The 13,446-nt window shown below is 37.9% G+C and overlaps 3 protein-coding genes across 3 annotated transcripts; 2 read left to right on the forward strand and 1 right to left on the reverse strand.

Moving 5' to 3' along the window:
• LOC137708903 (leucine-rich repeat extensin-like protein 4) lies at nt 1–1,299 on the forward strand. Its single transcript, XM_068448065.1, has one exon. The coding sequence runs from the start codon at nt 1–3 to the stop codon at nt 1,297–1,299; it is 1,299 nt and encodes a 432-aa protein (XP_068304166.1).
• A 411-nt stretch (nt 1,300–1,710) lies between these two features.
• Nucleotides 1,711–6,246, reverse strand: LOC137709325 (mitotic checkpoint serine/threonine-protein kinase BUB1). Its single transcript, XM_068448410.1, has 14 exons — nt 6,107–6,246; nt 5,856–6,003; nt 5,455–5,612; nt 5,256–5,340; nt 4,978–5,085; nt 4,796–4,883; nt 3,830–3,933; nt 3,677–3,748; nt 3,505–3,594; nt 3,266–3,423; nt 2,724–2,811; nt 2,503–2,637; nt 2,301–2,422; nt 1,711–2,060 (listed from the first exon to the last, which is right to left on the reverse strand). Exons 1-14 carry the CDS (start codon nt 6,154–6,156, stop codon nt 1,871–1,873), a joined length of 1,596 nt encoding a protein of 531 aa, XP_068304511.1. The 5' UTR covers nt 6,157–6,246; the 3' UTR covers nt 1,711–1,870.
• A 1,580-nt stretch (nt 6,247–7,826) lies between these two features.
• On the forward strand, nt 7,827–9,178 carry LOC137709547 (squamosa promoter-binding-like protein 4). Its single transcript, XM_068448630.1, has 2 exons — nt 7,827–8,379; nt 8,888–9,178. Exons 1-2 carry the CDS (start codon nt 7,829–7,831, stop codon nt 9,057–9,059), a joined length of 723 nt encoding a protein of 240 aa, XP_068304731.1. The 5' UTR covers nt 7,827–7,828; the 3' UTR covers nt 9,060–9,178.
• The last annotated feature ends 4,268 nt before the right edge of the window (nt 9,179–13,446 follow it).

A 13,446-nucleotide genomic window follows, 5' to 3' on the forward strand; every position in this document is an offset into this window, starting at 1 on the left:
ATGTCTTCCTTTTCACTTTCTTCCATTGCCTGCCATGTATTTTCATTGCTCCTAACTTTCCTTCTAGTTCTATCTTGTCTGTTCAGCAATTTCAGTCTGGCTGTTGCTGCAAAGCGCAGCAGCAGCCACGTCTATGTCTCTCATCACCGTCATAGCCACCGCGGGCACCACAACCATCCACATCCTGCTGCAGCATCCGATGATTCAAACCCAAGACTCTACCAAGCTTTTCTTGCTCTCCAAGCATGGAAGCACGTAATTTACTCTGATCCATACAACATCACAACCAATTGGGTTGGTCCTTCGGTTTGTGACTACATGGGTGTGTATTGTTCACCAGCTCTTGATGACCCCAAAATCCGAGTTGTTTCTGGCATTGACCTTAACCATAGGGACATCGCCGGATTTCTCCCTGAGGAATTTGGCCTGTTGTCGGATCTTGCACTTATCCATCTAAATAGCAACCGCTTTTGTGGCATCCTCCCTCAAAGTATGGCCAACCTTACGCTCCTTTTCGAGCTTGATCTTAGTAACAACAGATTTGTAGGCCCTTTCCCAACAGTTGTCCTCTCTCTTCCTACCTTAAGTTATCTTGATCTTCGGTACAACGAGTTTGAAGGGCCATTACCTCCAGAACTTTTCAGTAAAAAACTCGATGCCATATTTGTTAATAACAACCGCTTAACCAGTGTCATTCCAGCGACATTGGGTGGAAGCTCAGCCAGTGTAGTGGTGTTTGCTAATAACAACTTTGGCGGGTGCCTTCCCCCAAGCATAGTCAATTTCGCAAATACTCTGGAGGAACTGCTGTTAATTAACACAAGTTTGTCAGGGTGTTTGCCCCAAGAAGTTGGGTTTCTGTACAAACTGAGGGTGTTGGATGTGAGCTACAACAAGCTTGTTGGTCCTATACCTTACAGCTTGGCGGGGCTATCTCATTTGGAGCAACTAAATTTGGCCCACAATAAGCTGACCGGGATTGTACCCGCTGGAGTTTGTTGTCTGCCAAACTTGGCGAATTTCACATTCTCTTACAACTATTTCTGTGAGGAAGAGGGGACCTGCCAGAATTTGACATCGAAAGGCATTGCCTTTGATGAAAGCCATAACTGTTTCCCCGAGAAACCTTACCAGAGGACCCAGAAAGAATGTAATGCCATACTCGAACATCCTGTTGATTGCTTCGAATATCCTTGTGACAGTGGCGGTGCATCTGCTTCCGCCCCAAGCATTGCTGCAGTGCCAGCAGCAACGCCTCTGTCTTCGCCTCCTAGTGCGGCAGCTCCTACCTATACATGAATTAAATTAGTAATAATCATCATAAAATTAAGAATGTCAATTGGTCTAGAACCAAGAATAAGGGGACAAGTCCATTTCATACAGTTTGATATTGTAAATTAATACTGGATCATGTAAAAGTTGTTCAATGAAGTTCCGATGGAGTCGAGAAACTTGCATAGTTAATCTGGAAGTTTTCGGTGAAACAACCTAACGGTTTCCTTTGGTTTTTGTTTCATTAACTAGATTGTCGCTGCGCAGGTTGCTTTAATTAGTCATTGCTTTACGTAGCTTTCCGCAGCCTTGTTTTTCCTTCTTGTTGGATTTTAGCGTTGGCATTAGGGTTTCGAGTTATTGGTGTCTTTTTTTCTGTTTGCTTTTACGATTTGTTAGTTTGTTTCCCTGGACAAAATCGTATGGCGCTTGCAAAATATTTGGAGACAATTTTTCATTCCATAATCTGGTAAACACATGTACAACAAGCACATTCCTTTGAGACAACATACATCTCCTGAATCGTCCGACAAAGTTTGGGAGTTAAATTAACAGATGCTCCCTGAGATGAGCTCAGCCAGGAGGAACGATTGGGTAATTAAGCAGAACACAGTGAGGCCCTTTGCTTGACCAGTAAATCGCTTAGTTTCCTTATAAGCTGAGGCTCCGAGCACAAGTAATCCTGGAAGGACTCCCTCAGATCCTGCAACAGCTTCTTGTGGTTACAGCCGGGGCTACTATTAAGCAGTTTCTTAAAGAAGTTCCTCCAGAGTTCAACATTCCAGTATCTGAGCTCATTTGAACGACAAGAATTGAAATCAAAATCGTCAAAACGTAAACTAAAGAGTGAAAGTAAAGATAAGAGATGGAAGAGATGTGTTTGCGTTCGCATTGCTCATGTTAGGACCCAATGCAAGACTTTCTCATTTTTAGGCAACCTTTGCTAATGTAAAGATCAAGTTTTGGAGAGAAACAAAAATCGATAAGATGGACAAGTGGTCATGTATGCAGGACTGAGAGAATGGTACCTTTTAAAAGATGACTTGGGCAGATAGAAGTGACCACCTTCGGGTGATGGTTTCTTGTCAATTTCCATGTAAGAATTATGCAGCATCGTATGGACAACAACGCAGAGTCCGTATGTGTCTACCTGGTAACAAGAAGTTACACAAATTAGATATAAGAAAATGTTGACTGAATTTAGAATAGAAAAAAAAACGTGGACTATACTTGATATGTCCATGGCCTATTCTCTTGCATTTCCACACAACGAAATCCAGAAGTCCGGCAATCTCCCGTAAACTCCACATTGTCAGGAAAGAGATGCAGATCTATCCCTCTTCCCCAGTCGACAAGGCATAGACCCTGTAAGACAACCCCAGATTAATCATAAAAACTAAGCTGAATACTAGTCTTCAATCTGATACTAGTCTTTTGCAACCAGAAATAACCTGATCAAGCCACGGACCACTTCTCTCACGAAATTCTTCTTCTGTAAAGTCAGTTCTGTCACGAGATCCGGCTTTTGTAAGGCCATTCCTGCCCAATGGTAATTTAATTGATGATGCAAATGGGTAAGCTTCATAACACACAATCAAGCTGTTAAATGAAAATTGGATTTTTTTTCCTCTCTGTATTAGACTTCTTAAAATAAGTTGCACGTACGAGCTAGCAGTTCTACCTAGAAATAAAATTGTCCCACGTTACTATTGAAGATAAGAAACTGTCTCCCACGCAAGGCATAGGTTAACTAATAGAAACTTAAGCTAAAAACACGTCCTATCACCAGAGTATGCAGTAAGAATAAGACTAGAAAAAGAAAGAATGACAAACAATGTTACTAGTAAGTAATGACCTCTACGAGGGGACAAACGAAGGGAGATGAAAATCAGATTGTGAGTAAAATATAATTAGTAAGGTCCAGTTTTCTGTATGTTCAAGTACCAGTCTGCTGTCGTAACGCTCAAGATCTACAAGGGAGAATGTTTGTTACCTAGCATAACGAATAAGCAAATTATCAGGCTTGAAATCTCCATGAATGATGCCAACACCATGCAGTGTTTCTAGCATGTAGAGCATTTCTATGGTGTAATAAATGCATAACACTTCTTCCATGGACTTGCCTTTGAAGGCATATGAATTTATTGCATCCTGCACAAGATCTTTACGTTACAATAAGCATGACAAGAGTATGGCAGACATGAAAATTGGTATGATGTATGTTTAACTAACCTGAAGTGTTCCACTAGAAAGATAGTCGGAGACGAGAATGCTACAGTCGGGATAGAGATGCATTCTATGAGCAAACCCAAAGCTTGACCTCTGATACAATAACATATCAATTATAAAATAAACAGAACCAACAACTACCAATAAAAAACTTGGAGGATCAGAAAATGCTTACTTCCTTGTCTGAGATCCGTTGATCAATTTGACGATACATATAGAACTCCCAAGGGAAAGCAGGCTTTTGTATCTGCCACATATTTCCAAAACTGAAATTATCTGGTAATACACTGGTCATCATTAGGAGAGTAAGAAGTCTGGTAGATTTTACCTTCAATGCAACAACATCTTCAGGATTACAGTTGACATATGCTTTATATACTTGAGCAAAGCCACCCTGGCCTGCACAACCAGTGATCTGGTACTTCGTACGACCTATGAGTACCACGATATGGGTAATGAACATAATACGTTAATCTTCTACCTTCAAATGGTGCATCAATAGATAAAATGGAAGAATATTTGAAAAACCGAAACACTCAATTAATTTGATTGAACTGAATGTTCTGAATATCCAAGAAGATTCTAGCTCCCTCGGCCCTAGCTCAGGTGGTAACACCTAGTGGTGAAGTTGGTAACAGTCCAATTCTTGAGTGAAATAGAGAATATAAATAATTAAAATTAAAATTAAAATAAAAGAGAAATGAGTGATGCATTAAAACTTCGAGAGAAGACTTTTGATCAGGATATGAACTGCATTTCCGGTAAGGGTCCATGAAGCAAACTCCAAACAGTTGAGATTACAGCTAACTGAGGTTGCGTTGCGTATAAATAGAACTGCTTGTTGGTATTGGCAAAAACCATAACAGTCACAGGTCCCTAACGTAGAGATGATAACATATCCTCCAACATCATTTCTATCTGATAACCGGATACTCAAGGATGTGTGCTTGATGAGATTGAAAAATGAGAATAAACGTCTTTCTTATACATCGAAGGCAAAATGCAAACAGACAGTAGAAAAGACTAAATGTCGATCCATCTCTAAAATCTCATTAAACAATTTACGTTGAGAAATGTCTTCTTCTAAATCCAAGTTCAACCAAGCATTAGTGGGTTTCAGCACAAGATACTTACGAGTTTTTTTGTTTAGAAGCCTAGCATTCGTGGACTACTTCGTAAGAAAAGTTAAAAACCATCTTACTTAGCTCAGAAGTTAGAACTCAGAAGTAAAAATTTACGTCTAAACTCATATATTGTGACATAGAAAAGAAAATGAACCAGTAATGTGAATCACCTATCTCAATAGTTTTGTTCCTGGACGAGTTCTTGAGAGAAGACAAGGCCACTTTTCCCGAGTAAGCTTTAGTAGTAGAATGGTATCCCTGAGTCATATGTGCAAAATCCCAAAAATAACTCTTAATCCAACAACATTAGAGATTATCCAATGATGACTTGATGAGGAAGAAAGTATCTCACATCATATTTTGTAAGTTGATGATTAACTTTCTTCAAAAGGTCTTTCATGGTGGAGCTGGACCATGGGTTAATGAGGCTCCCAAGAGGAACTGCTTCATCGTTTCCAATCTGCACGACGGAAATGCAAACTGATCAATTTTTGTACATCCAACAACATATTTACTTTGCAACTATTCAAAACACTTAAAGCAATAGTTGTAAAAAAAATATAGAGCAATGAAGAAGAGAAGGTAAAACATATCAATTGCCTACACGTACATGAAACAAGGTTCACTTACTTTCTGAGCTGAAGAAGCTATTCTATACATCCGAGCAAGAAATAAGGCATGCGCCTTCTCCACCCACTCAACTGGCTTAGCATTCCTACCACAACATGAAACATCATAAGCATAATTATATTCAACAACAAAACTGCAGACCTCCATTTTGGGACGCACGCGCGCGCACGCAAAATCCTGTTGGGAGACAGAGGCGGACCTTGAAATACCCATCTGATAAACCATGTGTGCATCGTACAATTTCTCTTTGGCTTCGAGAAAGGTTGCGTACCAGACATAAAGCAAGGAGTGGCCAACACAAATCTCCCTGTGCAACATTTCGAGAAAAATGCTTTCAAAATCTTCACTGGTATCCATCTGCAAATCCATAAAGACAAGTAATTAAATGTTCCATATCAATCACATTGACAAACAAACTAAACAACCTCCTCAAAATTTTAACCCAAAAAATGTACCAAATTTGATATTTATTAACATAATCAAAGCAGCTAAACAAAAACCAAAATTGAAAGTAATAAAAATAAATTGACCCATAAAAAATACACAAGCAAAATGTATGAAAACAGTCAGAAATTAGAGAGGGAGTGTATTAATACATACATAGAGGAACCAAATCTTGAGAAATCTGATGTCGCCCCTGTATTGAGCATTGTCCTTGAATGCGGCGATGCAGTCGGATAGAAGCTTAGTGAGATCCGACCCGTAATCCTTTCCGGAGTGAAAATCTTCTAGGGCTTGCTTCACGGACCTGGTTCGGTAACTAATTTCAGTAACAATTTGAAGAGATTGAAGGGTAAGAGAGCGAGAGAGAGAGAGAGAGAGAGAGAGAGAGAGAGAGAGAGAGAGAGTACCAGAGCCAGGGCAAGAGAGGGTCGTGGAGAGGAGTGGTGTCGGAGTCCATGGCCTCTGCTGTGTTTCTTATGTACACAAAACGACAGATGAGATGAGAAGAAACGTGAATTGGAAATTAGGAAGAGCGAAGCTGAGTGAGATATCATTCATTCGCATTCAGAGAATGAAAAAGAAGCGCGGAAATGTGTTTTTGAATTTGGAAGGAAGGGTTTGTAATTTGTAACTTTTCTTTGGAAAAGTTTAGTTGAACCAATCTAACCTCGCCAGACACCAGCTTAAAATTTAAATGTGAATTATTTTTGATAATACTAGGAAGACCAAATTTTTTAAACCAAGTTTGCAAACCAAATGATCTAGTTGTTGATGAATGAATTATTAACTAAGTGTCGATTATCATGCTTGTTTCTTATTGGTGACACATCATTTAGTTTGAAATTTTGGTCTCCCTAACATTAGCTTTTTTTTTTTACTTTATTGTATAATGGTGACGGATCTGTGGCACCACTTTTTTTACATAATTTTTCACACATGTTTTTGTGGGCTCCCTTCATAATATATTTTAACGATTTGAACTATCTATCTTTTACAATATCATTCATATATCATCCTTGCAAAAAATAGTACAAATCCAAAATCATTAAACGAATACAGTTCTACAAAAAAATAAAAAAAAAATAAAAACTCTAAACTCTTAATTCAATAGTTATATGGATATCATTCATATATTATCCTTGCAAAAAAATGTATAAATTCAAAATTATTAAGACATTCATTTATAGTGAGAGAAAATGGACGAATACAGTTTTACAAAAAAAAAAAAAAAAAAAAAAAAAAACCAACTCTTAATCCAACAATCATATGGATACCATTCATGTATTATCCTTGCAGAAAATTATACAAATCCAAAACCATTAAGAAAATCATTTGTAGTGAAAAAAATGAATGAATGCGGTTCTAAACAAAAATAAAAAATAAAAAAATAAAAAAAAAAAACCTAAACTCTCAATTCAACAATCATATGGATTCATATTTGGGTGATTTTTGGTAGACATGATCTTTGAGGGACCTAAAAGATAAGACGGTTCAGATTGATGAAATACATTACGAAGTGGTCCACAAAAATGTGTGTAAAAAATTGTGTAAAAAAAAGTTGTGTCACGGATCCGCCCTTTATATAATTACCGGTAAGTACAAAAATAAACTAAAATTTACTAGTAAACTTATACCAAATAATTAAAACCCTATCTTTCTCCTACGTTTTATTGGCTAAAACCCTTAAAGGCACAAGCTCTTTTTGATGGATGGATGATGATTTTGATTTCTATTTCATGTTAATTCTCACCAATTCTTATTAATTTTTGTTTTTATTAAATCATGAAGAATTTTTTGGTGCTTTTGGTTTTCAATGAAAATGTAGAGATATTTGTGGTGCTTTTACTTGAACATTTGTATGTAGTTACGTGAGTAAAAACATCAAAATTCGTTCTCTATTTATAGAGGTTTAAGTGTCCCATTCTGAATAGGTTAAACAACCTTTCGAAATTTTATATTGGAGTGCTATTAAGTGTGTTTAAAAAAAAATCTGCATAGTTGGCATGCTTTGATTTGTAGACATGGAAGATTGAAACCCAAATCCTTTGGGTTTGCTTATTTTTAACTTTTCTTCGGTATTACCCCTTCCCCTCTGGAGTCTCTGACCCCTATGGCCTATGCTATGGCCTATGCTATGCATTATTGTTGTACAAGTAGAAGCTGCTAAACAACGACAAGACGCAAACAAAACTCCTCAGAAAAATGAATTATGGAGGAGATTGTTGTGGTCCTCACTCACACACTCACTCTCCCACTCCTCCTGCCCCTTCACTTCTACTTATTACGCTTCTCCTTCCTTCCCCCTCCCCTCGTTGCACCACATCCCAACTCCCAAACCAAATAATAATATCAATCCATTGATGGAGGGGATGAGTAAATTGGACTCGGACAAGCAGATGAAGGAGAAGCCGCATGTGGTGGTGGTGGTGAAGAAGGAGGAGGAGGAATTTGATGATGAGCTGCAAGTGGACAGGAAGAAGAAAGGTAAGAGATCGTCGTCGTCGTCATCAGGAGGAGGAGGAGGAGGTGCAATGAGACGGTGTCAGGCAGACAGGTGCACAGCTGATCTGAGTGATGAAAAGAAATATCACAGAAAGCATAAGGTTTGTGACCTTCATTCCAAGTCTCAGGTTGTGCTTGTCTCTGGCCTCCACCAAAGGTTTTGCCAGCAATGCAGCAGGTATTGCAATTTTCATTTTTATTCTCTGGTTTCTATTAATTTTTTTTTTCCGAGGGTATGAAAATTTATAGTAATTGTTGCTCAGTTTATATATTGATTTTGCAGAAATTGCATAATTTGTAGTTACTGGCTTCTTCTATATGTGTGTGTGTGGGGTTGATCATGTACATTGCTGCTCTTTAATTTACATTTCTTCGTTTTATTATATCGATCGCTGACAATATTAAGTTCACAATTCAAAGTTGTATGGTTCTGTGAATGTACGTTCTTAATTTACTCTTTCCAATTAGCAAGAATACCGTCAGAGCGGTTTGCTGGTACAAGTTTATGCTTCATCTATTTCTATATAACACGTTTTGTATAGCAGTAGGTGAAGATTCCTCAATTTGATGATATGTATTGCTACTCTAAAAATAAACAAAAATTGCTCGATCGACGAAGACTTAGATCTCATTGCATAGATAATAAATAAACAAGCATCCTGATGCAGAATGTTGTTGTGTTGCAGATTTCATGAGCTATCAGAATTTGACGACACCAAACGGAGTTGTCGTAGGCGTTTGTCAGGACACAATGAACGACGAAGGAAGAATCCAGCCGAGTCTCATGCTGTGGAAGGCTCAAGCCGCAATGTTGGTACAAGGACTCAGTCCACTCACAAGCACTTCCAAATCAAATAAGATTTAGAACAAGCATGCTCCCTCTCTTCTGTCAACTTAAAGATGTACAATAATAATAATAGATGTTGGATATTTGGCTTGTAAGACAAATCAATTTCATGTACTGTGCTAGGATTGCTGCTACCCGGGTGATTTATCTTTTGGTATATTTCTTGTGTATGCGCAATCGAATGGACGGGAATAAAAAAGCCTCAATACTTTGTTGTTGAAGGTCGCACAAGGAAACATTAATGGCTCGTTTATTAATCCGTACCGTTTGGTACGTGGGACAAGACAGAACAGAGTGGGACAAGGCATTTCATCCCACGTTTGGTGCGCCTAAAACGGGTGGAATGAGCTGCTTCACGGGACGAGTTTTGGGTGAATTTTCGTTCTACCTCACCTCCTGGAACGACTCGTTCCACATCCGTGGAACACAACATTATAACCTCTCCGTCTCCTTCTTCTTCCTCCTTGTTTCCATCTGAGGGCATCTTTGCTCCCGCTCCGTTCCGTTCCGTCTTGTTCCGTCCCGTCCCGTCCCATTCTGTTCCGTCCCGTCCCGTCTGCATACCAAACGATACCTAAGTGTTGTTTTCTCTAGATGTTCTCTTTTGTTTTTTTAAGTGGGACAATTTTGGTGGTTTAAGCTTTGTGTAATCTGACTAAGCAAATGTTGATGGAACTGTTATTTTAAGTGGGACAATTTTGGTGGTTTAAGCTTAAGTGGGACAATTGGACTCGGACAAGCAAATGTTGATGGAACTGTTACTCGTGGACATCCGGAGGGTCGGCATTGATGTCCAAGTTGGAAAAATTGCGAAACCGAGGTCAGTGGTATGAGAGTTCATCTCATGTCACCATGTGTCATTTGTTCATTGGATAGAAAGTGCATTTTTTAAACACACAACAAATTTTTACGGGACGATAACGACACTAAAACCAAAACTTAATTGTACGAGTGTCCCTCCATACGCATTTTTGTCGTAATTTACTGGAGCAAGCAAGTAGTGGTTATCATCAGCCAAATTCTGAGAACGTCTACTTCAAGACACTATTTCGGGGTTTAATGTCATCGAGTCTTTTGCATTTTTGCCGAATAATGTCCTTAGGTTTTTTTTTTTCTTGGTGAATAAGGCTCAACCTAAATACTTAATTTTTTTCCACTTTGTGTGGTATTTTCATGTCGGCAATGATTTTGACCGGTTTATCTAAAGAAAAAATTAGTATTCGGTCCCTAATTTAAAATGTTCATTGATTAAGATCTTATTAGTTTTTAGATTTTGATCAAAATCTCTATCATTAATATATTAATGAATACATGTAAGTTACATAATTTTTATAATAAAAATTAATAATTGATTTAGAATTTTAATACTCACACCCTTATTAAACTCCTAATTAATTTTCAATTCAAACATTTCCAAAATATAAAAAATAAAATTAGAATAAGCTTGTACCCATTAAATTTTTATAGAAATTTGATATGTACCCATTCTTAAATATATCAATATGTTATATGAAAAATGTACCCTTTTTTTAATATAAAATGTACCCATTTTTTTTTATATAAAATTCATTCAATCTTTTATCTAATCCATTTTTAAACTTATATGGGTATATTCTATTTCATTGATTTGAGAATGTATCTATGTCAAGTTTAATAGAAGAAATTTAATAATGTTATTAAGCCTAATACTTTTTTTTGTTTTGTGTTTTTGAAAAATGAACCCATGGTTTGGTACAATAATTTTTTGGTTAGTTTTTTATGAACGTACCCATGTGTGTGTGTGTGTGTGTGTGTGTGTGTGTGTACACACACAATATATTGGAGAGTATAATTTATCTTTAATATTTTTAATCTCATAAATTATGAAGTTTTACTTTAAATCTCATTAATATAAATAACTACAAATTTCATTTTATTTTCTCCGCTTATATTATAACATATGAAGAATCGTTTGAATACCTGTACTTTGAAAAATATCTCCCAAAAGGAGCAGTACACAAAGCAAAGGAAACATGGGAACACTTTAATAATATGTTGTTTTATTTATTTAATTCTCAATTTGTTTATTTTGCCACTTAGTACTATGGTTTAGTAGTATTCCTCTTCACTTGTAAGTAAGAGGTCTTAGGTTCAATTCTCACGAATTTGAACTACGTTATTTGACACACCCCGATCCCGATGTCCCACAAACATAGAGATGGTCACGTGCTGGCCGACACCCGAAGGTGACGCAAGCCATTATGAATGCAAATGCTGGGAACATGCACCTAAATTGTAGCAAGATAATAGAATGTGATATAAATAATATTCAACTGCCAACAATGAATTCACAAAGATAATGAATGAAATGTTCAGAGCATATTCTAAATCATATTACAATAGAATGTGTAATTACAAGAGTGGTCAAGCATAAGAGATAGCACGATGTCACTGGTATGGGAATGCCTCGTATGTCGGATCATAGTCCTCGTTTCTATGTCCTGAGGGGGCGCAAAACAAACATGAGTGGACCAAGTTGATATATATATATATAAAATAAAACAGTTATCAACATATTAACCCCCAAAGTTTTATAAAAACTAATAGCATAGTAAGTGGTAGGTTTTCCGAAAACCCTAGCATGCCATAAAATATTCATAAAACGTATCTCATTTATAGTGTGCTAACTAGTGGTATCAGTATCATTATTTCTCTTCTGCACAGAATAGTGCCCTACATATGCCCGCCTGAAGGCAATATAAGTATCATCTTCCATATGCACAAAACAGTGCCCTACACACTCCCGCCTGAAGGCAATATAAGTATCATCGCACAGAGGTAGAACAGTGATCACTAGATACGCACAAAATCATTGAACATAATCTTTCCAAACATAGGTACATATATCTGAAAAAACATTTTCATAGTATAAAGTCATCCATCATCTATACTATAAAGAAGTGTGTAAAAACATAATCTAAATAATATATCTCCATCCATCAGATATCCTACAAAGAACATGGGTTCGATAGAAAATATGGTATTCCAAAATAAGCTCAGTATAGCATGATAATCAATTTCTCATAAAACGTTCACAAAATGTAATCATTAAATCATGCTTTTCATGTATGCATTTCTACTATTAAACCATGCATTTTAGAAGGGGTTCATTCACAGATACTCGGTCGTAGATGAGCCGTACGAAATAGGAATAACGGAATCGCCGCTAGATATTGCACCTAAGCACATAAAGAGTACAATTAACAAAACTATACTTAAACGATTTAATTTGGAGAAACAGATGTAATAAACGGGTCCAGGATGTCGAAATTAGCTTATGAGGGGTTCTGAAAGAAACCCGAAAAGTTAACCTGAAAAGTCAATGGTCAACATTGACCAATCAAAGTCAACGATCAATGGTTAGCGGTCAGCGTTGCGAGTCGGGTCAACCAGGGTCAAAGTTAATCGGGTTAAACCTGTTCAGGATTAGACCGGGTTAAGGGTTTGGGTTGGGCCAGTTAGGGCCTAGTTGGTTAGCCTTGTTGGGCTTAGGATTTTAGATGGGCTGGGTTTAGCTTTAGGGAATGGGCTTAGGGTCCGGCCCCAAGGCTAAGGGCCCATGGTACAAACGGCCTGAAGGCCTACAAGAAAAAGGGTTTGGGTTTTATCCTAACAGGCCTTGGGCTGAAGGACTGGCCTAAAACCTTTGGGTTTTAACAGAAAATAAAAGAAAATTAATAAAATGATTTTGGGTTGGACTTAAGGGGTAACAGGCCTAAGGCCCGAGTTTTGGCACAGCTTAAAGGGCCTGGTTTCGATGGAAAACGAACGTCGGAGCTTTGCCAACTCCAGTTGACGGAAACCAAACACCCTAGGGTTCGATCTAGGTGCTAAAATAAAGGTGAAGGTGAGAGGAAGGAGTTGGTACCTGTTTCACGACGAGTGGTGCCCGAGAAGTGGCTGGATTTTACCTCGAGACTCACAGGTGCGCCTAGGGTTTCTCCTGGATTTCTGGGCTTCCCAACTTCACAGAGACAAGCGAGATAGAAAAGAGGTCCTCGGGGGTGGTGGTGGAGCTGCACCGTTGTCAGGGTGGTGTGTGTGTAGATGGGTGCATGTGTGGGTGTGATCGAGAAAGAAAGTGAGAATGAGAGTGAGAGTTGAGTGTTGAGAGAGTGAGAGATCCGAGAGAAAGAGATCAGGGAAAAAGAGAGAGATATGGGATGAGTTAGGGTGGTGCCACGTGGCAGCATAGGGGATAAGGGAAATCTAGATGGAGGGTCCGGATTAAATTAGGATAGAGGACCAAATTGCACATTTTTATAAACTTTCAGGGACAAAATGAAATTACAAATTAATAATGGGGGTGGGGTTTCACTATCTACCCCCTTATAAAAATTTCATCCCTTAAATTACAAC

Source organism: Pyrus communis, chromosome 11 (genome assembly GCF_963583255.1).
Source record: "Pyrus communis chromosome 11, drPyrComm1.1, whole genome shotgun sequence".
Taxonomy (NCBI): domain Eukaryota; kingdom Viridiplantae; phylum Streptophyta; class Magnoliopsida; order Rosales; family Rosaceae; genus Pyrus; species Pyrus communis.